This window comes from Esox lucius, chromosome 20, assembly GCF_011004845.1.
Source record: "Esox lucius isolate fEsoLuc1 chromosome 20, fEsoLuc1.pri, whole genome shotgun sequence".
Taxonomy (NCBI): Eukaryota; Metazoa; Chordata; class Actinopteri; order Esociformes; family Esocidae; genus Esox; species Esox lucius.
In genome coordinates this window covers 3,245,258-3,271,450 of record NC_047588.1, presented here as the reverse complement: position 1 = coordinate 3,271,450, position 26,193 = coordinate 3,245,258, and the positions used below count along the sequence as shown (strand labels likewise).

Genomic DNA, 26,193 nt, shown 5'->3' with positions numbered 1-26,193 from the left:
TCTGTTACATTTTGTCTTTTTTGCAGAAATGTCTCCTTGAACTGTGAACTTTAATACCAAACTAGTATGTGTAAATATGAATACATTTTCAAATGAAAATAAAGGACTTTACCTGATAGAAAAAGTTTTCCTGCTTTCCTGCTGAGATAATGAAGGGGTTGGACATGCTGACATTACGAGTTCTGATTGGTCTATCAAGTCCCTGGTTTCTGTCATAACACAACTAATTGGTCTGTGTCGTTGTGATCCTGGGATTTTCAAACATGGAAAAGGTACCAACACGTTACCAGAGCTGTCAACCATATCACTGCCCTGAATTTAGCTGGCGTTTTCAACAAATCTGAGTGGGAACAAGTTGTGAGAGAATATTCTGACTTCTTCTGACTCAGAAGAGCATGGTAAAGTGCTTAGTAAACAAAGTCAACAGACTAAAAGGAGTTTTCCGTCTGCTGCGAAACATTCCCACTGTACATGTAAATGGGTCTGACGTTCGCTAACTAGCTACAGATAATTCCTTTTCAGAAAGTTGTTTAAGTCCTTTGCATTGCTAGTTAACTAGCTACAATCGCTTACTGACATTACTTTTAGCTAGTTATTAACTTACCAGCTAGCTAACATTTCCTGGTTTCTAGCTTGATCATTGGGTAGATAGCTTTTCTTCACAAAAGTGAGCTTTTGTGAAGTAAGCTACTTTATATTTCACTGTACTGTTTATACCTGATGTATTAATTGCATGTGATTTTGTATTTTTTATTTGGTTTGATATAGTATGTGTTTATTAGAGACCAACCAGACCAGTTTAGCACAAGGCCAGTGTGTCCCCATTTGAATAGTTAAATAGCTGGATGGGGTTAAGGCCTTAGAGGGTGTGAACTACGCTGAATGGTGGTAAACAAAGACCAGTTCTCTGGCAAGTGTGAATCTTTCAAGCCTTTTTTCTCAGAACTAAGTAGAGCAGATTATCACCTTTTAAAGCAGCATGTCTTTCCCATAACTTTATCAAACAGTACTGTATTATATACCATTATAAAGCTCAGAACTTGGACCTTTATAAAATGTAAAATAAAGCCAAACTCAAATATTGCGATAGGATCCTGTTCCTGACTTTTGTCACAGGGGTGACTAGGATCAGCAAGGATTGAATGGGCCTTCTGTGAAGCAATTCTTAGCAGAAACACATAACTCTTAACCTAACCAGTATTACCTAACCCTAATTGTCTAATGTCCCCAATTGTAACTTTTGCGCTAAACATGACACTTGAGCCCAACGTGCCCTTTTCAAAATTGGAACTGCAAATGGTGTCACCTTTTTCTGATTTAACCACAGTTTGAGGAAATGTTTATACCCATTATATAACTCAGAAACACACACACAATATATTGTTGTTGGTAGTCACCTGTTGAGAGTGATTGCCAGTGAAGGACTTGTAAAGAAACCAGTTGGTCTCCACTTTATCCCTCAGAGTGTTCCACATGGACTGCAGGTGGTCATGAAGCTCCGCTCCATCTGTATCATCCATATCCATAGAACTGAAGGACTGCACCGGATGGAGAACCAGTTTGGAACTCTGAAACAGAAGAAATGGAAACAAAATGTTTCTACTCATTATAACAGACAAAATCTATAGTGAGGAGAACAAGTATTTGATACACTGCCCATTTTGCAGGTTTTCCTACTTACAAAGCATGTAGAGGTCTGTCATTTTTATCATTGGTACATTTCAACTGTGAGAGACGGAATGTAAAACAAAAATCCAGAAAATCACATTGTATGATTTTTAAATAATTAATTTGCATTTTATTGCATGACATATTTGTATTTGATGACCTACCAACCAGTAAAAATTCCATCTCTCACAGACCTGTTAGTTTTTCTTTAAGAAGCCCTCCTGTTGTCCACTCATTACCTGGATTAACTGCACCTGTTTGAACTTGTTACCTGTATAAAAGACATCTGTCCACACACTCAATCAAACAGACTCCAACCTCTCCACAATGGCAATGACCAGAGAGCTGTGTAAGGACATCAGGGATAAAATTGTAGACCCGCACAAGGCTGGGATGGGCTACAGGACAATAGGCAAGCAGCTTGGTGAGAAGGTAACAACTGTTGGCGCAATTATTAGAAAATGGAAGAAATTCAAGATGACGGTCAATCTCCCTCGGTCTGGGTCTCCATGCAAGATCTCACCTTTAGGGGCATAAATAATCATGAGGAAGGTGAGGGATCAGCCCAGAACTACACAGCAGGACCTGGTCAATGACCTGAAGAGAGCTGAGACCACAGTCTCAAAGAAAACCATTAGTAACACACTACGCCGTCATGGATTAAAATCCTGCAGCGCACGCAAGGTCCCCCTGCTCAAGCCAGCGCATGTCCAGGCCCGTCTGAAGTTTGCCAATGACTATCTGAATGATCCAGAGGAGAAGGTCATGTGGTCTGATCAGACAAAAATATAGCTTTTTGGTCTAAACTCCACTCATCGTGTTTGGAGGAAGAAGAAGGATGAATACAACCCCAAGAACACCATCCCAACCATGAAGCATGTAGGTGGAAACATCATTCTTTGGGGATGCTTTTCTGCAAAGGGGACAGGACGTCTGCACCGTATTGAGGGGAGGATGGATGGGGCCATGTATTGTGAGATCTTGGTCAACAACCTCCTTCCCTCAGTAAGAGCATTGAAGATGGGTTGTGGCTGGGTCTTCCAGCAAGACAATGACCCGAAACACACAGCCAGTGCAACTAAGGAGTGGCTCTGTAAGAAGCATCTCAAGTTCCTGGAGTGGCCTAGCCAAGTCTCCAGACCTGTACTCAATAGAAAATCTTTGGAGGGAGCTGAAAGTCCATATTGCCCAGCGACAGCCCCGAAACCTGAAGGATCTGGAGAAGGAGTGTATGGAGGAGTGGGCCAAAATCCCTGCTGCAGTGTGTGCAAACCTGGTCAAGAACTACAGGAAACGTATGATCTCTGTAATTGCAAACAAAGGTTTCTGTACCAAATATTAAGTTCTGCTTTTCTGATGTATCAAATACTTACATCATGCAATAAAATGCTAATTAATTACTTAGAAATCATACAATGTGATTTTCTGGATTTTAGTTTTAGATTCCGTCACTCACAGTTGAAGAGTACCTATGATAAACATTACTTCTACATGCTTTGTAAGTGGGAAAACCTTCAAAATCGGCAGTGTATCAAATACTTGTTCTGCCCACTGTAAGTTAGTATGCACTTGCATGAATTACAGGTTCAAAGGAGGATTTTAGGTTTTTCTAATAGAATGCAAGAAAAACTAAGCTCATCTTGGATTAACAACATATGCATCAGAAAAAAGAGCAGAAATAAATTCTATCATACATTGTTTCTGAAACAGTCCTGTGAGCCTAAACATAAAATCAGTTTGAGCTTGAAAGACAGGAGCATTGTTCTTTGACTGCCTACCCAAACTCCTTGTACCAGCAAAACTATTTTTCTTTTCTATCAAGAAGTCTGTAACTGATTACCTCAAATACAATATTAATATTGCAAAAAAAACCTATCAAACTGTTCGGATTCAGAAACCAATACAGGCCACAGCCAGAACACTCATGATTAACGAGAAACAATTATAAATTGGCTTTGATACTATTGGTTAGAGATGATACAATCACTGAGGATTATGTTCTGTACAAAACCCATTTTGACATCACATAAACAACCGCAAACTGACATATTTAGCAAAGGAAAGTGAGGCATTTTAAGATCATCCATAGTGATTTGAAAATGTAAAATTTACAACCAAAAGTTGCTGAATGTGATATGCAGGTAAAACCAAGATTTTAACAAGGTGCGCAATATCACTACGGGTGCGAATCTACTGACAGACCAAAAAGGTTTGTGTGTCTGCCATTAGAAGTAGATCACGTTAGCTAGCTAGCCTAAGAAAGGCTGGGTTGTCAAGATAAGTCAGATGACAGTACAGCCAGAAAAACAATCAAACTTACTTCATACTCTATCCCCATTTATATCCTTCTCTCTCAGACACATACAAACACATCAGCAACATATCACCACATAGAATCTGGCTATACTCTCCTAACACTCATATCCCCCAGTGGATGAAACATACAGCACTATTGCTTTGGTTTATTATCTTTCTCTCTCTGCCTGGAGAAGAGGAGCGGCTAGCGGAGGCTGACAGAGATGTTTGTTTCTTAGCCCCCCCCCCCCCCACACTGTCATCCAGGGACAGTCGAGGTCCTCCCCCCAATGGATCAAACAAAGGACATCATTTTGTAGGGCAAATCTTTTTCTGAGCCTGGCTTTCCTCAACTTCGCATACCAATACAATACAGCCCAAGGAGAAAACCTCAGAGTTAGCGTCTGGGTCCGGGAGGCGGTGTGTTGGAAGGTCTGTTAGCCTCTCCGTCAAGCATCGATCTATCCCTTCTCTCCAATTTATTTCTTCTCAGTGCCTCTGCGATCCATTCCCATATGCCTCTGGGTGGCGGGTGGGGGCTTGGGGAGGAGGGGGTAGAGAACCCGAGCAGAGACACTGTCTTCCCCATGTGAACAGGTCCACAATGTATCCTAACACTGATATACATCTACAACATATAGACAGCAAGAGCCATTTACACCCGCTGACTGCAGACATAAATGGAAACATACCTCTAACAGGAACTAACTCATGTCTCCCGTTGTGACCGAATATCTACAGAAAGGCATAGAAAACACCTGGAGCAGCCATTTCATTTTTATCAAACCATAAATCATATAGCTAATAGTGTAATGTATTTTGTGAATGATGTAATCATGAACCACCAAGAAACTAAATAAACATCCCTGTTTGTTAACACTACTGAAGATGTACATATGCGCACACACACACACTCGTGCACTCTCACATTCTTCTGAAAGCCATTTTTCAATCTGTCAGCGTGAGCGACGCCTGGCACATCTTTACACCTGAAGCTGATCAATGTAGATTTGTCCAGGGGGAAATTGAAATCCATAGGAAATTAGGCAGTGCCAGTGATTTATTGGAATAGTAAATCACTGTGTGTTCTGTGTATGTGTGATCATCCCAATTCTAGAGCAGTGTGCAAAACTGAATGCATGTGTAAGTGCACCAGGTTGTATCTGTATATGCAAAAGTAGGATCTTAATTTAATTACCCTGTTGTGGGGAAGATATTTTAAACATCAGTTGAAATTGGCTTCTGAACGTTCAACCTTTGGAAAGATTTATCCACCCCTACAAAATCCTATTGCTGTATGATTATTTTCCTGCTTTTTTCCTATGTCTGTATTTGCCAGTGTGTATGAGTGTGTTTGCCTGTGGTGCAATACCTTGCGTTGGAGCGGGACAGGGATGTCAGCAGTGCCCACCTTCCTGTCTCTCTCCAGCTCAAAGGCCCACTGGATGAGGTCCTGAGGTGGGTACCTGTCCCTGACATACATGCCTGCCTGAGGCACATGGTGGTATGCTCCCATGGACACAAAACTCTGCAGCGGCTTTTCTAAGAGAGAAAGGAACCAATGTAACACAATAAGTATCAGTTTATATACAAGCAAGGGAAGAGACAGCAGTTAGAGTACCAGGCCTATAATGGAAAGGACCCTGGTTTGAATCCTGAGCTGACAGGGTAAAATTTGTTGTGCCCTTGAGCAAGGTGCTTAACCCTATGTGCTAATCTAAGCCACTAGGGGGAAAAGCATCTGCTAACTTACAAAATGTAAAACTTGGTTGTGTTACTGGTTGTCATCTGAATATGAATGACGGTAAGTAGATGTGTAGCTAAATAATATGACGCCAAGCACAGAGACTCAAGCCCCGGTTTTCTGGGATGAACGGTTGAATCCTGCCTTGTTTTGTCCAGTTTTAATGGCTTTTTTCTACAGTGGGAAGAGAAGGCAACGAGGCCCTATGACACAATAGAGGCAGCGTCTAATGAAGAGGGTGTGAATTGTGAATGGGGGCATTCATCTGGAGACATGGCCTGTGAAACTCTCTGCACACTCCCCGTCGCCTAGATGCTCAGATCATCGATGCTCACGCACGAACCCGCAAGCAGAGATACATTTGTACATTCACAACCAATGTCCAGATGCCGTGATGAAAAACCTGCACACAAACATAGAGCGCCCGGATGCTCAGATCACCACTGCTCAGGAGAGAATGGTAATCACACATCCTTGGAGACACAGAGAGCAAGAGCAGAGGAGAAGAGGAGAATTGACAGAGAAAAGAGGAGAGGAGCTGGAGGGAAGGAAAAGACAGCGGCAGACTGAAGGAGGAGGAGGATGGGAAGGAGGGGCTTTAGGGACGGGGAGGAGAAGATAAGGAGAGAGGGGAGAGTGGTGAAATGTATGTTTCCTGCCATTTGATTTGGATGAGAGCTCCGGAGGCATATCAGATACAGGGCAAGAGCCTGAACACACCAGAAAACATGTGCACGCAAATGCACACACATCCTCACATAAACACGCGAACACGCATGCAACCATAACCAAGAAAAACATAATGGCCTAAGGGCTAACAGGCAGAAAGGAAACACACAAAGTAGTCTAATATTCTAACAGATACTGAACAACACACAACCATGCAATTAATGGCAACAAAATGCAGTCAAACAAGAAACGGTAAAGCCTCTCCACACACATACAAAACACAGACAGAAAGCACACCTGTCATCCGCTCAGAGCTGCAACTGTTCAGGAAAATCAGGTAACAACTCAATTAAACACACCGTCATTCAATTACTGCCACATAATCACAGGAATTTACCTTCCCTTACAACAAACATACACCAACCAAAGAGTCAGATGGACAGAACCCGATGGGTTTCATCCTACACATTTAGGATTGCAGTGTTATACTAGTTATAAACATCAAGCAGAGAATAAGGAAGACAGACACATTTTGATAGGGACACAATGAAGGTGTTTGAAGAACCTAACCTATTTAAAAAAACTGGTGTACTATTATTTAGATATGTGGCTAACATACCTTATAGACTGGCTTCACTGCCAGGCTAGCTAACACTGTTAGCTAAATGTCATCATCATGCTAACTCCATATTAGCTAGCTATCTTGATGTAATCACAGAGCATGTAAAACAAAGGCTCCAACGGAATTTTCTACATAACTACCATGAAAGAGGGTGTAATTGCAGCTCCAATTGTTAAGAAATAGAATGTGTGGATATAGGACAGGTCAGTTTGTAAGACATTATGAAAAGATTCTCAAATGTAAGTCCAAACAACTGAGAAGACAATATTTAATGTGGTAAAGCAGAAGCTCCTGTGTAAATCAGTTGACAGAGCATGGCGTCTTCAGTGTCAGGTATGAAAGAGTATGCATGCCCTACTATAGGTCAGTCTGAAGCATGTCTGCTAAATGTCTAACATGCATCATGTTCCACCAATGAGTTCTCCAATGATAACCTTGCGATACCTAGTGAGCTTTTCACTTCCTGATTATAAGTTTAATGATATGTTAGAACCATTATTCTGTATAAAAGCCTACTCTTTAAGACTCAATTATGAGTTATTTCAATTAGATATCTAACCTTTACATTTGTGTTATCTGATTAAACATTCTGAAGTTGGAAGTGTTGATTCTTTGAAGTTTTTAAATGTGTTTTGATTGTTAAACTCAAAATGAACTAGTGTCAACACTGATTAATCGAAGATCAGAATCCTGTAATAAAGAGGGAAAAGAGATCTGTCTCCAACGTGTCTGTGTTGTATGATCAAATGAACATTACCATTTTGTCTAGTTGTGAGATCTCCAATCTGTTTCATTCGATTATCACTCTTGGTATCAGCTATGTGAATCCATTTTACAGCACATCATACGGAATGAATTGCCAATGAGTCCATATGCTACAGTTTTAATGATGATATTGGCCTTTATCCATTATCGTCTGAAGCAGAGAATAGCTAACTCATACATAATTAACAAGACTGTATGTTCTCAATTTCAAGTCTTACCGGTGGATGATGTACTTTAAGAAAATAAATAACATTTAGTTTACAGGAGATGAGCATTACAGGTAACATATGACATTCATCATAAACCAAATAATTAGTCAGGTCACATTCAAAATAAATCTAGTCACGTTCTAGTAGGGATTTAATTTCATTCCTTTTGGATAAGTTTGAAACTGAGTTAAAACTAATACAAACAGTTGGGTTTATTTTTGTGTGTGAGATTGAGTGTGGGAATATGCATTAGAAAAAGAGGGGATGCAGAAATTATGCTAATAATGACAGTATTACCATTAACCTGGTTGACATTAATCACTGATCTGCACTGAAAAAATAAACGCTAAGAGGATGTTAACTTTATAAATCATTAGGGGAGTAGCTAGTTAGCTAGGAACAGTTTGGGAACACTCCATAGCCTTTGTATTTTATAGTAGGAGTAGCTAGCTGGCTACAGCTTACAAGGTAAGGATGGGGAACTCATTAAATCAACAAACTGTGACATGGCTATTATTAAGCAATGAGGTACCAGTGTGTGGTAAGCTAAGAGCTGTTTCCAAGCATGATACAATGGGGATGTGTCTTATTGTCATTAAGAACTGGTTGTCAATGTAATTAAAAGCACAATCAGCATCCAGTATCCTACCTTCTTTGTTGATTATGACTGACCCTCCACAGACTCACCAGGAAACAGAACCATCTGGATATTGGAACCTTGCAAGTGTTTCCTCAAGACTGCCACCTCAGTTTAATAATGGGTAGGACAGATTTGTAATGAATAATGACATTGTGTATCCCAGTTGGGCTGCAATGATCATCGAGACATCGAGATCTGTTGTCTCTGACAACAGCTACCCCATTCAGATGCTCTGAACAAATGACACGATGGCTCAAGTTTTTGACAGTCAGCCTCAGAATTCACTGCAAAACTATTCTCCGATATCCTTGATGCAAGGTAGTGCTTCTGTTTTTATTGGTGTCTCCATGGTATCTAGCACTTCATCTCCCTCACAGTATCGGTTTAACACCCGGCTAACACACTTGTTTGTTGGAAATTGGTACGACGTGCGTATGCGTCTGTCTGACTGTTTCGTTGGTCTTTGTGCCACAGTGTGTACGCGCGTGTTCACAGGAGTGTGCATTTCTTTGCATTCCCAGTTCAAAAGTGTGTCTTCACACGGACAACAGATGGACTAACAGCTTGAAATGGGGCCAGGGAAATGGATAGAGAGAGCGAAGAGGGAGGAAGAGGAAGAAAAGGGGAGAGGTAGAAAGGAGGCTGTGAAGCGGCCTGTGTCTCTGTCACAGCACCGGTTCCCTCCTAAATGCGTCCACTGCCCCGCCCTACTCTGGCACGGCTAACGAGGGCACGTGTGTTTGTTTGTGTGTGTGTGTGAGAGAGAGCCCGACAAAGGGTCAGCCGGGGTCACTGGTTAATTACATCCCTTTGGTTGCCGTCTGCAGGCCCGGCCTACAGAAAGGACTGCAGTTAGCACGTAGGGGAGGAGGGAACTGACCAGACCGCAGTTAACAGACAGGCATAGGAGAACCCAGGAGTGGACTCGCCGTGGCTTCCGTCATGGGTCAACAAAGAGGTGCGACGAACCGAAACGCCCCTGCTTCTAATCCCCGAGCCGGCAAGATGAAAAAACGAAAAATCTATGGCTGTGCCGTGGAGCGAGGCACTGGACCCGAACCGCTCCTGAACGTTGTTCGGCATAAGAGTGTCTGTTAAATGACAAAAAATAAAAAAAGAGAGTAGACAGAAGTGGGAGGGACAGATGGGAGAGACAGACAGACAGGTGGATAGATCCAGACGAACATTCGGACAGACAGGGCAGGCGAGCAGACAGGCGTACCTTGTCTGATCCTGTGTGGGTTGTAGGTGCCATAAAGGAGTAGAGCCACGCTGAGCAGGGCCCCCGCTGCCTTCTCTGAGCCGGCCCTCAGACAGCCACCCACCGTCCCCTTGTTGTCCTTCACCTGAGGGTCCGAGACACACAGAACTAACATGAACACCCAGCCACAGCCGGCTGGTGGCGGCTCAGTTGGGGAGGACGGTTTGAAATAATGGCCGAAAGGGAGCTAATGGAGCGGCATCCTGATACGATCCGTTTGTCTTGTTCTGTTTCATTAATTCCATTCCATTATTTTGAGCTTGTCCTCGCCAATTAAACGACCACCAGCCCACACGCACACACACCCGTCAGGGCTACGTATAGTCAAAGTCACAAAGACATCGGACATCGAAAAGTCTGTCTGCTGTTCTCATTCTGAACCATGGAATAAAGTGAGGTAATATAAATCAATACCCTGCCTCAAATTAGCCCTATTGGAAGTTCCTCTCTGCGTGCCCTTCCACAGTCAGTAATATCAACAATTTTCACCCAGAAACATGTAACATATAACTTCTTTAGAACAGTTATTTACAGCATTTCGTTTTATGTCTTGCAGAAATTCTATAATCTAATATTGAAAGAGCTTGTTATCTCCACACTGAAAATCTGTCAGTGTAGATACTAGGCCCTGAGGAATACTACCATGTCTCTCTCTCTCTCTCTCTCACACACACACACGCACACACGCACACACACACACACACACACACACACACACACACACACACACACACACACACATACACAGCAGTGTATCCCGGGTGTCCTTAATAGATACTGCAGCCCAGTGCATTTGTAGCATTGACCATACAGGCTGTGTGTTTGTCTGTTTAGTGAGTGCACGAGTGTGTGTGTGTGTGTGTGTCGGTGTGTGCGCGTTTTGACCGAGTATGTGAGGGGAACATAGACCATTCCCAGCAGCCCCCAGCTGAGTGCAGCATTGATTTGTTGTTGGTAAACACGCGGTGTGATGCCACAGGTGGGTCGATAGCCGCCTCGTCCATGGCTGAGATGAGAGTGAGGCAGCCGTGTGGGGCCCGGTGGCCTCCTGAAAGCAACAGTCTCACAGGTGAAATGGAAACCAGAATTCGGATCAATTCGTTTTGAAAGAAATACAATTCAGTTTCAATTTGGTAACAATTCAATTAAGATTCCATTCCGTTTCCATTCCATTAATATTACATTTCCGGATGGGTCACTTAATGTGGGAAAATAATATACAATACTATACTATATGAAAGTGAGTGAAAATCAATTTGTTTGATGGTTTTGCTTCAAATATCATAGTTGTGTTATTGTTTTCCCTTGTTGTTTGTATACATATACATATTAGTTGTAATGTGCTTTTACAACATCTTAATTTGAAGAGATAAAGGAAAGGGTGATTCAACTAATACAATACTTCGAGACCAAGAGGAAAAAAAGAGACAGAGAATTGGCGTATGGTGTATCGTAATTTTAGTGGGTTCATGTTCAATTTGATGTGGATTGTAAACAATGGATATTTCTTAAGGTGTTTTTGTTAGGGAAAGCCAATTTCAGCCAATTCCCAAGCCTTGCTCCAACAAACCACTGAAAACTCCTAAAACAATTGGATGCTCAAATTGAGATACGGCATCTGTAGAAGAGATTAGAAATGGACCAAGAAAGATTATAACAGAAAGAAAAAATAGAGGGAGAAGTAGTTCATTGCTGGAGATCAAGAGGGAGACAGGGTGGGACAGTCACACTGAACGAAGTAGTGACAGACAGGGAGAGAGAAACCTTGAGTGTAAGGAGAGAGAAAGAGAGAATGTGTGAGGGGGCAAAATATATATAGTATGCTGAAAAAGTGTGTGACTAAGTGAGAAATAGGGGAAGACTTAAAGAGACAAATAGGAGAGTTGTAGAGAAATAATTGTAGAAAGTGAGAGTGAAAAGGAGTTGTAGAGGAGGAAAGAATAAGATGGGAGGAGGTGAGAGAGAAGGGTGGAGAGAGCTCCATGGAGGAGGAAAGAATAAGACGGGGAGGAGGTGAGAGAGAAGGGTGGAGAGAGCTCCATGGAGGAGGAAAGAATAAGACGGGGAGGAGGTGAGAGAGAAGGGTGGAGAGAGCTCCATGGAGGAGGAAAGAATAAGATGGGGAGGAGGTGAGAGAGAAGGGTGGAGAGAGCTCCATGGAGGAGGAAAGAATGAGACAGGGAGGAGGTGAGAGAGAAGGGTGGAGAGAGCTCCATGGAGGAGGAAAGAATGAGACGGGGAGGAGGTGAGAGAAAAGGGTGGAGAGCTCCATGGAGAAGGAAAGAATGAGACGGGGAGGAGGAGAGAGAAGGGTGGAGAGAGCTCCATGGAAGGAGGAAAGAATGAGACGGGGAGGAGGTGAGACAGAAGGGTGGAGAGAGCTCCATGGAGGATGCCAGCAGAAGTCTTGCTGGGCTTACATATGTAAAGCCACAGGGAACACAGTAGTGTGTGAGACTGGAGGTTCTGGCTCTTCTCCTTCGACTGCATCAATCACGCGCAACAGGACCGCGGTGGTCGCTCAGCGCACTGGGAGCCCCAAACACACACAAACATTCAAACAACCGACACGCCCGCGCACGGACAACAACGCACACTCTGAGGTACCCATGCCCACTGGGCGCCCTCGCCCCCGACCATCTGCGATGTGGTGCCAACACATACAGCGGGCGATACCCGCATCAAGGGCCTCTCCGACTCCCCAACCCCACCGTCCGAAAAAAAAATACCCACAAAGGGCCGCTTGGATCGCTTGATCTCCCCAAACTCATCATATATGGAAATGCATGCAAATGTATGCACTTCTAGAAATCCACCTAGGGCCAGAGTGAGTGAGTGAGTATGTGTGTGTGTGTGTGTATGCGAGAGTGCATGTTTGTTTGAAAGTTTGTGTATGCGAGTGCTTTTTCTATTTTGGCAGTGCAGGTATTCACACTTTGATTGTTCGAATGCGTTACTGTTATTATTTGTGAGCTGTGTTTGTGTCTGTGTCTGCGTCTGTGTGTATTCGTGGGTGTGTCTGTGTGTGTTTTGGGTGTGTCTTCTGGTTCTTTTAAGGGCATGTAAGGAAGAAAGGGAATCCAGTCGTGCCACCTGGGGGGGTATTAGTAAATATATAATCTGTCAGTCACCAACACTGTTTGCACGCTGCTCAGGGCTAACGCTTGCAGTTAGTTCTTTAGCCAGCTTCCTCTGGACTCCAGGGAAAAGGTCTCCAGCAAAATAAACACAAAAGCCCAACGCAGGGCCTTGGCGCCATGATGCCATGCTGAAGTCGGATGGCGTTTCTGCACCAGGGGCTGTTGTGTACCGAGGGGGCAGAGAGGTGGCAGCCGCGAGCCAGAGGAGAGGGCGTGTCAGTGTGTGTTTATGTTGCCTGTTCAGTACCCTTGTGTTGGTATGTACATGTGTTTGCGCATGTTTGTTCCCACGTGACTGTGCGAGCGTGGACCGGTCTGGCCACTAAAGTCATGGAAACAACCAACACCATGCTGAGCTAGTGGACTGAATTGCTGTGCTTTTCATTTCCAGGGTGACGTTTGCCTCCCTTTCACATTGTAGAAAGGCAGCAGTGTTCCACTGTGTAATAATATTTATATTATATATATATATATTTATACACAGAAACACACACACACACATATATATATATTCATGTACTAATGTTCCAAATCTAGTGTACATAAACCAGCCAGCTTTCCCAGCTTTCTCTGGGCAGTTATGGAGGATGGTTACAGGGAGACAGTCACACAGAGAGAGAGAGAGAGAACAAGAGATGGAAACAGGAAGAGGTAGAGAGCAGGACAGAGAGATGGAGGGCGAGGGCAGAATAAAAGAGAGTGAGTATATACAACACCTATAGATAGACGGATGAAGAGAGTGAGTATATACAACACCTATAGATAGACGGATGAACAGTGAGTATATACAACACCTATAGATAGACGGATGAAGAGAGTGAGTATATACAACACCTATAGATAGACGGATGAACAGTGAGTATATACAACACCTATAGATAGACGGATGAAGAGAGTGAGTATATACAACACCTATAGATAGACGGATGAAGAGAGTGAGTATATACAACACCTATAGATAGACGGATGAAGAGAGTGAGTATATACAACACCTATAGATAGACGGATGAAGAGAGTGAGTATATACAACACCTATAGATAGACGGATGAAGAGAGTGAGTATATACAACACCTATAGATAGACGGATGAAGAGAGTGAGTATATACAACACCTATAGATAGACGGATGAAGAGTGAGTATATACAACACCTATAGATAGACGGATGAAGAGTGAGTATATACAACACCTATAGATAGACGGATGAAGAGAGTGAGTATATACAACACCTATAGATAGACGGATGAAGAGAGTGAGTATATACAACACCTATAGATAGACGGATGAAGAGAGTGAGTATATACAACACCTATAGATAGACGGATGAAGAGAGTGAGTATATACAACACCTATAGATAGACGGATGAAGAGAGTGAGTATATACAACACCTATAGATAGACGGATGAAGAGAGTGAGTATATACAACACCTATAGATAGACGGATGAAGAGAGTGAGTATATACAACACCTATAGATAGACGGATGAAGAGTGAGTATATACAACACCTATAGATAGATGGATGAAGAGAGTGAGTATATACAACACCTATAGATAGACGGATGAAGAGAGTGAGTATATACAACACCTATAGATAGACGGATGAAGAGAGTGAGTATATACAACACCTATAGATAGACGGATGAAGAGAGTGAGTATATACAACACCTATAGATAGACGGATGAAGAGAGTGAGTATATACAACACCTATAGATAGACGGATGAAGAGAGTGAGTATATACAACACCTATAGATAGACGGATGAAGAGAGTGAGTATATACAACACCTATAGATAGACGGATGAAGAGAGTGAGTATATACAACACCTATAGATAGACGGATGAAGAGAGTGAGTATATACAACACCTATAGATAGACGGATGAAGAGAGTGAGTATATACAACACCTATAGATAGACCGATGAAGAGTGAGTATATACAACACCTATAGATAGATGGATGAAGAGAGTGAGTATATACAACACCTATAGATAGACGGATGAAGAGAGTGAGGAGAAAAGAATGAGCTTTGAGAGAGAGAGAGTGAAAGCTCCGACAGACAGAGAGAGGAGAGTCTCCCACGTCTTTTAACATTTACTGCCCTGCGGCGATATCCTTCAGCGAGCTGGAAGGTCACGAAGCCGGAGCCTTCCTTATTCTCTTTCAATTCCATCCGGCTCTTTCACCGCCGTGCTCTTTGACAATTGTCATCATGACAAATCAATAAAGACTCACGCACTCTCTCCAGCCTTGCCAGAAAACACCCCTACAGCCTTGTCCGCCCCCTCCGCCGTCCTTGAGAGAAAAACTGATACAAAAGATTGTCTGTGTTAAATCCTGTTAGTCTGGGCAGGACATCCCTCTTTTTTGTAACCAATTTTCTAGTGCGTAGTGCACTTGATTCCATGTAATAATATTTAATGTGTGTGTGTTTCTGCGCACAGGTGCCTACATACATGGCCTACATACATGTGTTGTGTCAGCTGGTTTTCTAAGTCCCTGAGCATCAAGGGGCACATCAGGCTCTGTGTGCACTGATTAGCAGCGTATTAAGTTGTGCCGAGCGGTGCTAAGCGTCGTCAGACCTCGACGTTAGTGTGTGTTTGAGCGCTGTGACACCAGCCGCGGTAATGAGCGTCTCCTGCATGTTGCTCAACTGTGTCCTCAATGTCCCTGCAGCACTGGGCCTGAGTAATTGGTCACAGAGGGGACAGTAAATCTGTAGGAGGACTTGAGTGTGTGCGTGTGTGTTTGTGGGGTGGAGGGGCCCTTTCATCTCAACAGCTTTTTCTCTAAAAACATCTGAATGTTGTGTACAAGACCTGATTCGTGTTGTGCTGGCATGTGCGCGCGCACACTCAAACTAAATGACCTCAGTCACTTGATGTCTGCATCTTATGACACTGAGTCTGGAGTCTAATTGGTCATTCAGTGGATTCTTCATTTCCTTTCCATTTTAGTAGTCCCTGCCTCAATATCAAACATCACTCAATAAATCCATAGTTATAGCGCTGAGTAGAAAATAGAAATGGCCATGGTGTGATGAGACAAGGGGATGAGTCCGGGGTCAGCCTCAAAAGTGTTAAATTAACATTTTAGAGGCAATGTGCGATTCAGATGAGAAACAAAATGGCACACAGACAGCCAGTTTTTTGGGTTTCGAGGCTATTCAGTGTTTGTTGCATTGTTTACAAAAGTGAAGTGAAACATGCTTAACTTTCAGGATCCCACAGGATACAACCAAGGTCGCGGGAAGATATTTTGATGAGGGGGTGCTGGTAACAGTTTGATTATTTAGTGGAATTGAATGTATTCTGAACACACGTAGATCGACAAATGGATTGCCATATGTATCGGTGGTGGACAGAAATTAGTGCATGACAGAAACACCTCAAGGGGTGTTGAGGCTGCGTCAGGGAATGCTGCAGCACCCCTACTTCCCGCGGCTACATACTCAACTAACCCAAGTCTACAGCCGTAGAAGAAGCACCTGGAACTAGAAGTCTATACCAGAATCCTTGAGTGCTGGAAGAAACATACTTTCTGACCGTTATGACTAGAAGATTAAAAACCTCTCGGTTAAAGATGTCTTCTGCACTGTTCAACTAATCCAATTAATGTGGAGGAAGAGTATAGATGGGGTGTCACTTTACAGAAGCTGTCTCACAACCGCTACATTTCCATTTCCCCCAATACAACAGAACGTCCGGTTGCTAAAGACCCCGCAGAGGGTGGAGTTTAAAAAGCTAATTGGGCTATATTTATGAATTCATGTATTACACAGTTTTATATTCGTCAAGAATGAATGGGTATGTATACAGAGTATAGAGTGGATATAAAAAGTCTACACACTCCTGTTAAAATGCCAGGTTCTTGTGATGTAAAAGTATTAGACAACGATAAATCATGTCAGAACTTTTTCCACCTTTAATGTGACCTATAACCTGAATTCAATTGAAAAACAAACTGAAATCAGGGAAAAAATAAATAAATAAATTACTCACAATAACCTGGTTACATAAGTGTGCACACCCTTAAACTAATACTTTGTTGAAGCACCTTTTGATTTTATTACAGCACTCAGTCTTTTTGGGTAGGAGTCTATTAGCATAGCACATCTTGACGTGGGAATATTTGCCCACTCTTCTTTGCAAAAGCCCTCCAAATCTGTCAGATTGCAAGGACATCTTCTGTCCACAGCCCTCTTCAGATCACCCCACAGATGTTCAATTGGATTCAGGTGTCACGGTACGGTGAGCAGCAGCGCCACCGTTCCGTGCACTCTCACTTCCCATCACTTATGAACACATCCCGGACTTGTTTTGTGTCACATGTCTTAACCATGCACGCAAGGTCCCTATCACATCATTTGATAATGTTTAAATGTTTCCCCTGCTCCCCGCATTTGTGGATCCTTGTTGTTGTGTTTGATGTCGTCGTGTGTGTTGCCATTTGAACGTAAGTTTCTTTAGAGCCATTGTGTACTGTCGTTTTGCTGCTTCAGTCAGCCCTTTTCTTTTATTGTTTGGTCGTGCTTGTTAATTGTTTATTAAAAGCTGAAAATCGCCCGCATTCCGCCTGCGCCTGGTTCCTTACTCCCACAACCTCGATGACATCAGGTCTGGGCTCTGGCTGGGCCATTCCAAACCGTTAATCTTCTGGTGAAGCCATGCTTTTGTCGATTTGGATGTGTGCTTTGGGTCGTTGTCATGCTGAAAGGTGAACTTCCTCTTCATCTTTCTAACGGACCCCTGAAGGTTTTCTGCCAAAATTGCTTGGTATTTGGAATGGTTCATAATTCCCTCTACTAAGGCCCCAGTTCCAGCTGAAAAAGACAACCCCAAAGCATGATGCTGCCACCACCATGCTTCATTATGGATATGGTGTTCTTTTGGTGATGTGTTTTTTTTGCACCAAACATACCTTTTGGAATTATGGCCAAAATGTCCAACCTTGGGTTCATCAGACCATAACACATTTTCCCACATGCTTTTGGGGGACTTGATGTTTGTTTTTACAAACTTCAGCCGGGCTTGGATGTTTTTCTATGTAAGAAAAGGCTTCCGTCTTGCCACCCTACCCCATAGCCCATTCATATGAAGAATACGGGAGATTGTTGTCACATGTAGCACAGAGCCAGTTCTGACAGGTTTTTAGCACAAAAACCTGGCATTTTAACAGGGGTGTGCAGACTTTTTATATCCATTCAAAAAGTATTCAGACTAATTTCAGACAGTGAATGTACCAATTACAGATTGACAATTACAGATTTAACTCTTTCCAAGTAAATGTATGGAAGTACATTTCCTCTGTGAAGTGAATGGAAAGCACTCCTTTCTGAGTGTAAATATGGAAAAGACTGTGTCTGACCTTAAGTGTCCAGGCGCCGTGAGGGTTTTCCCCCCATGACTGGACACTCATCAGAGTCCAGTTCCTTAGACCGGCCGTGGAGGCATCATTCCTCCGTGTTCCCAAGAGCATAGACACTGTGCCCGCTGGGGACACCAGGGTGATGGAGAGGTCACCGCGACACACACTGCTGAGACTCATCTTCACCTGGTACATGCATGTGTTTGAGAGAGAAATGTACAGAGAGAGACAAAGAGAAACATACAGACATAAAGAGAAAAGTACAGCGAGGGAAAACACATACAGACAAATATAGAGAGAAAAGCATAGAGAAAAATATAAAGAGGGAGAGAGAGAAAGAGAAATAGAGAGAAAAAGCGAGAACAATATAGAGACAAAAATATATAACAGGAGGTAGAGAAATATAGGTAAAATAGAGAGACAAATGTTTTTATAGAGAAATAGAAAGAAAGAAAGGGGTAGGAGCAAATTCACTATTAAATGAATTACTTAAAATAAACAGATACACTGTACCCCCACCCATGTTCATCTCACAGCACATCTGGTGTGACAATGGCACATCGCAGTGAGGTGCTGCCGAGCTCCCTAAGACTGACAGCCGGCTCCTGTTTACAGCGCGTTCCCATGGCAACGCGTCCATCAATCACACCTCAAAGTGATGGCCTGACCCACGCTTTCTGCCAGGAGAAAGCAGGCGAGGACGAAGCCTTTCCGATTCATAATACATGCTGACGCACACACTAATACACATTCATACACACGAATAAACACGCGGCACAACTCCTATCTGTCCATAAACACACAGCTCACACAAACACAGACAAGCAAAAAGTTTACCTAAGCTATTGTGTCTTGTCCATGTACATTTTAGATGAGTTGGTGTCCTGGTAATAATATGTAAACTCTGACCTGTACATGCTCCAGAGTGTTGACCTCAGAGTCCATCCCGTCACAGCCTGCCGACTGAATGGTCACACAGACCTCTCCCCCCGATGGAAGGATCCTTCAGGAAAAAGATTGCAGACACAACCAGCTAGATCTGTCAATCACATTTCCACAACACACAAACACCATTGACAGTTACCTCAGCTGAGCCAAAAAGACAAACAAATAAACATATGCTGATTTTAATCATTGTTTTTTGCTTTTTTCTAAGAAATGTGTGTTATCACAAAGAATACAAGGGTGACTTTAAACTGGCAGGCCTATTCTGAGATGCTGCCCAATTATCATCTTGCCATGACTTTCCTTCAAGAACCAAATAATATGTACTGTATTTGTACAGTTGCTTGCTGATGTATTTAAAGCCCTGAACAGTTTTCTCATGTTATTGAATTTCATTGACATTTTTTTCAGTTTGGTTTTTTAAAACACTGACATTCAGAATAAATTATTTAATGGCCTGTTTTTAAAAAAAAAGAAGGAATTATGTTGCTTATAACCCCTTTACTGTGGAAGCTCCCATTTTACTCATATGAAAGAAATTGCCCTAATGGGGACACAATTACAATTGGCTCTATCTAAAAACCCAACTGTTGAAGGACCATTGGTCAAGCTGTGACCAAATCAAGAGCTCAGCATATACTGGCAGTATTGAAAGGTGGCAAGAAAGAAGCAGTTTCAGTACCATCTGAAAGTATGAAAGTGACCCAGCTACGATGTGGGAAAAGGTTTAGGAGTCAGATAAGACTAAGATTGGCCTAAACCCAACACTGCCGATGCCTCAACCCACACCATCCCTACCCAGAAGTGTGGTGGTGCCAGCATCATGCTGTGAGCATGCTTCTCATCAGCAGGGACTTGGCATCCTGTTAAAATATAAGGAAGAACTGATGGCCCAGAATACAGGGTAATACTGCAAGAGAACTACAGTTTGCCCAAAAATGTAGCTTTGGAAGAAATTCACCTTTCAGCAGAACAACAATCTCAATCACAAAACCAAAGCAACATTACAGTCCTGACCTCAATCCCATTGAGAATCTGTGTGACTATTTGAAAAGCGTAGTCCACAAATATAATTCTACCAGCGTGAACAATCTGGAGCAAATCTGGCAAGACAATGAACCAAAATCACTGGGCGCAAGCTGGGTGTTTTGTAAAAGTGCTTTGTGACAACTGCTTATGTAAAAAGGGTTTTATAAACTAATTTTATTGATTGATTGATTGGTATATTCTTACCAAAAGAATAGGTTGTTATTTCAGGGAATATTGGTTATTATACATATTAACTTGAATTGAATACTGATGCAAGAAACATATTACAGTTTACATTTCCTCTAACAACATGTCCCAACATAATTGAGTTTGCGTAGTGTTTTATAATAAAATGTTCCACTTGAAATTCAATGATATGATAGAATTGGTCAGAGGTTTGTGAATACTTGAACCTTTGCGAGTAACTTTTAACTGGTTCTTGTCCCTAACTTTTGTGATATCCAATTCACAGTTAAAGCACTGTTTTATTCAGTGACTCCTAACCAGCAGCTGACGTCAAGATGTGTAATCCAATGCCGTTTTGGTCCTTATCACACTGATCACTCAACCAGTAAGTCTATACCGGAATCCTTAGGTGCTGGAAGAAACACTTTCTAACCATTTTCCGTGATTGAATTCAAAGACACCCAAGCCACTACAAGGAGTTGCAAGAGCCCCAAACCTGGATGTGCTGGCCAATTGCACAAAGTTTTGCAGGCCCCTCGGATAATTTACGAGTTAGCTTGGAACCCTGAACTTGCAATAACAAAACTGCAAGGTAGTGACTTTACTGCTGTGTCATTCAGGGGCCCTCTGATATATATATATTTCATTATTAATATAGATGCGTAGTACCTGACTGGGTCAAGGTTGAGTTTCTTTGTGCACTTCCTGTGTGGAGCGACAGCCTGGAAGTGTATAGCCTGCTGCACCATGAGTCCTGCATCAAGGAGCCCAAACCCGTATCTGAAACCAGAGGATAAGCATCCGCTATAATTATATGGTTCCGATTCTTGATTTTGTCCATTGAGTCAGACTAAATATATAGAAACAGAAAAAAACAAAAAGACAAATCAATTCACTTGACTTGACCTCTGCATGGCTCATACCACAGTGTCATGATTTCCTTATCTAATATGGTGAGCTTTTCAAGTGAAAGTACTCACTCTGCTTCTCTGCAAGTCATCTTGCATGCGGTTGCTCTAATAAATAGTTAAAAGAAGATGTGGTGTTTTCTGTCTAAACTACTTTTATGAGTAAAAATTAAGGCAGGTAACTTTTGAAAAGCCACCACTGGTGAAAATAAACTGTGTACGTACAATCTATGTTTAATTAATTAAAGAGGTGTTACTGTGTGTAAGGGTGAAATGTGTGACTGTTGTGATGGTGACCTTGAAATATTTGTAGGTGTGTGTACATGTTTACCTACAGTTAAATTCGGAAGTTACCATACACCTTAGCCAAATACATTTAAACTTAGTTGTTCACAATGCCTGACATTTAATCCTAGTAAAAATTCCCTGTCTTAGGTCAATTAGGATCACCAATTTATTTTAAGAATGTGAAATGTCAGTAATAATAGTAGAGGGAATGATGGATTTCAGCTTTTATGTCTTTCATCACATTACCAAGGCATCAGAAGTTTACATACACTAAATCATTATTTGGTAGAATTGCCTTTAAATTGTTTAACTTGGGTCAAACCTTTCGGGTAGCCTTCCACAAGCACCCCACAAAAAGTGGGGTGAATTTTGTTCTATAGGATTGATATATGTTCCATAGGATTGAGGTCAGGGCTTTGTGATGCCCGCTCGAATACCTTGACTTTTTTGTCCTTAAGCCATTTTGCCACAACTGCCACAACTTGCCACAAAGTCCGGAAGTATTATTGGGTCATTGTCCATTTGGATTACCCATTTCCGACCAAGCTTTAACTTCCTGACTGATGTCTTGAGATGGTGCTTCAATATATCCACATAAGTTACCTTTCTCGTGATGCCATTAATTTTGTGAGGTACACCAATCCCCCCTGTATCAAAGCACCCCCACAACATGATGCTGTCACCCCTGTGCTTCACGATTGGGATGGGGTTTTTGGGTTTGCAAGCCTCCCCTATTTTCCGCCAAACATGTTCATTATGGCCAAACAGTAAAAATATTATTTCATCAAACCAGAGGACATTTCTCCAAAAAGTATGATCTTCATACCCCTTGTGAAGTTTCAAACCGTAGTCTGGCTTTTTTATGGCGGTTTTGGAGCAGTGGCTTCTTCCTGGCTGAGCGGCCTATCAGGTTATGTCGATATAGGACTTGTTTTACTGTAAATATACACTGTAGATATTTTTGTACCAGTTTCCTCCAGCATCTTCACAAGGTCCTTTGCTGTTGTTCTGAGACTGATTAACACTTTTCGCACCAAAGTATGTTAATCTCTAGGAGACAGAACACTTCTCCTTCCTGAGAGGTATGACGGCTGCGTGGTCCCATGGTGTTTATACTTGTGTACTATTGTTACAGATGAACATGGTACCTTCAGGCATTTGGTAATTGCTCCCAAGGATGAACCAGACTTGTGGAGGGCTACAATATTTTTCTGAGGTCTTAGCTGATTTCTTTTGATTTTCCCATGATGTCAAGCAAAGAGGAACTGAGTTTTAAGGTAGGCCTGGAGACACATCCACAGATACACCTCCAATTGACTCAAATTATGTCAATTAGCCTATCAGAAGCTTCTACAGACATCATTTTGTGGGATTCCAAGCTGTTTAATGGAACAGTCAACTTAGTCAGGGCTGTAACTACATAAGAGATACCACCTTGGTAAAAAAAGAAAAACACAATTATTTAAATGTTTTCTTTCTCCAAGTATTAAAATGTCCCAGAGCTATAATTTACATAGATATCAACTGTAGCTATATAGTTCTGTGGTGACGCAAATTATTTAGGTTTAGCTTTTGCTTAGGGTTGCATGGCAACCACAACTCCTGATGGATTCTTCTTTCTTTTTTACAGTTACATTAAGTATCTAGCTAGCAAACATTCATTTTAACCAAAGACGCAGTCCACATAACTTTCATCTGTTTTTCCTGATATTATTGGAAACCTTTTATTCTCCAGTTTGTCAACAAATTTTATCAAAGTATTATTTAATCGGTAAATCTTGTGATTTTATACTCTGACGCTAAAAACACATGGAAGGCAAGCGTACACCGCATTATAACGCACTTAATTTAGAGCTTATCAATTGTGCAATATTGATGTGCATATCTTTTTAGTGACTCGGGACTAACGCATTCTTTTTTTTGTGACTCATTCAATTGAATCGTTCATTCGAAAGTTTGACTGCAGAATTCTGCAACATTGTCACTTGCTTCATACCAGGTCCTCTAGTTCAGGTCTCCGATCAACATCTATGTACATTCGCAGAGAAAAATAGATCAAGGCAGGAACATCATAAAGACATGTTTATAACTGATAATTGAACGCAGACAATAATACGCTGTAAGTTTTACGTTTGCAAAGAAAAACCGATCAAGACAGAAGCATTATAAAGACATGTTTGTAACAGATAATTGGACACAGGTCTAAAATAATGAATGTAGTAGTTGATTTTGATTGTAATGATAAACAGATGAAATAGTACACTGAGCCTTTGCCTAAGTTAACAAGAAACCAGGCAAGCCGAGCTCAGCCTGCCCGCAGTAAATTGCTTTGATCGTTGCTGTCCTCCCGAGAATAGAACCCAGATAAACCAGGTGGGAAACTGTGTCTTCAACCACTACACCACCATGCCACACAGCTGGCAAATGTCTGTATAGCCTCTTGACAATATATAATTCTGTTATGCATTGACATCACATTCAATTTGAATATTTCTTTAAACACCATTAACCATTGTTTTAAACTGAGTAACATTTCTTATTAAGTTTTCCTCCACCACAAATAGCATCTATGAACTGTATGGCTTCTGTTTTAACAGCTTATTAGCCGTTTGTGAATGACACATAAAATAACTGTGTACTGTATAAATGTAGGTGAGGATAACATACTTTTTCATCAAGTGAAAAGACGAGAGATTTTTCGCTGTCTGCAAGTAAACACTGAAATTGAGTTTCTGAATATCTCCACCCTGGAAGATATTCTGCTTTCAGTGACCTAAAACGCTGTTTGCATGTGGACGAAAGGCCAAAACGCATAGAAAACCCCTGTTAAAAAAAATACCCATGTGCGTGTGGACTAGGCCTTAGTAAGTCAGCTTGATTAACCTTGTTTTTTGACAATTAGTTTTTATCAGAGGTGTCGCTAGGATCACAATACATTCGGGGCTTAGCCCACCCCCCCCCCCCCACCTGCCCGGTACAGAAAGTACAGGGTTTTGAATGTAAATGCGGGACATTTCGATGTACATGCTAGCGGCCACATCTACAATGTCATAATACATGATTGGAATTTTAGATAAACAGATCAGGGGCTATTTTTTTATTATTTTTTTTTTGGTCAATTTGAGATCCGGGGCTATTCAGAAAAGATCCGAGGCTATAGCCTCGAACGCCCAGACCTAACGACACCACTGCTTTTAATGTTAGTGTAAAACACACCACTTTAAAAAACAATGATATAGATTTGAGTCTTTAGAACAACATTTTGTTTTCTTCTAGTGATAAAATTTTTTTCAAGATTAAACTCATAATAATAGCATATATTTTAAATGACATTCACATGGAATACAGAAGGTAATGTTGCGTTGACATTCTGTAATTTGAGGTCAAGTCCTCAAATTATTTTTCCACAAAGACTTAATAAAATCTCCTGACCATTGTGATTACCAACGCAATCACTAACTATGCACAATTAATATTGGCAATGTCAAACTATCCACAACATGTATGGTTTTTACCAGAATATATTTCATAATATTTGAGTTAACAGTGGAAACTGACTTTTATCTGTCCATGTACCTGCTCATTTGAACAGGGTTGCACACATAGACGCAAGAATAATATACTTTCAAATTTTACGTGCATTGATGCAGTTTGTTTGACGCTGGCAGTTTGTTCTCTTTCATTCAATTGTCTGCGCAAGTAGGCGTGTGATTTGTTTTACCCTTAACCCACTTACTGTTTAAACCAAATGTACATGACATGTGATTGTCAACACAGACAAATTGAGTATGTAAATTCATATAGGAATAAATGCAAACTATAAGGCTAATGTTGTTCATTTATGGAACGAAATCTGAGAAGAAACCAAACAAACAAAAATGTCTTAAAGACCAATAGAAATCAAGCTGGATTCTGTGTTAAAAGACGTTCAGTAACAAGAGAGAATAGCAGGACAGGTGTGAGAGGTACAACAAAGACAGTAACAGAGAGGCTGAACAGGAGTAACAGGCAGTGAGAACATAGACTGTTGCATAGACGCTGAAGCAGAAGGAACAAACAGGGAGAACACAGAATATTGCAGAGGCTGAAGCAGGAGGAACAGACAGGGAGAACAGACTGTTGCAGAGAGGCTCAGGTAGGGGGAAGAGACAGGGAAAACACAGACTGTGTGTAGCAGCAGCTAAGCTAATGTAAATTATGTTCTTATATTTAAGTGATAATTGCTTGGGTAATTAATGTTACAGTTCTTCAAGTCACATTGTATAGTTTTTGAAGTGTGCAGTAAATTAGCTTTAACTTTCAAGTACCTCACTAAGACGCCCTGGCTATGGGCCTGAACCTAGTGTACATAAACTTCTGACCCACGAGAATTGTGACATAGTGAATTGAAAGTGAAATAATCTGGCTTTAAACATTTGTTGGAAAAATGCACAAAGTATATGCCCTAACCGACTT

The 26,193-nt window shown here is 41.6% G+C and overlaps 1 protein-coding gene across 3 annotated transcripts in view; it reads right to left on the bottom strand.

The window, feature by feature from the left end:
* Window positions 1-26,193, bottom strand: part of LOC105008684 (neuroendocrine convertase 1) — a 281,977-nt gene that overhangs the window by 8,108 nt on the left and 247,676 nt on the right. For all 3 annotated transcript variants that reach the window (XM_020041372.2, XM_020041373.2, XM_020041375.2), the window contains 6 exons: window positions 21,212-21,322; window positions 19,292-19,385; window positions 18,383-18,568; window positions 9,835-9,958; window positions 5,336-5,505; window positions 1,398-1,568 (listed from right to left, as the gene is read on the bottom strand). In XM_020041372.2, coding sequence (XP_019896931.2) covers window positions 1,398-1,568; window positions 5,336-5,505; window positions 9,835-9,958; window positions 18,383-18,568; window positions 19,292-19,385; window positions 21,212-21,322 — 856 coding nt within the window. The remainder of the gene's footprint in view (window positions 1-1,397; window positions 1,569-5,335; window positions 5,506-9,834; window positions 9,959-18,382; window positions 18,569-19,291; window positions 19,386-21,211; window positions 21,323-26,193) is intronic.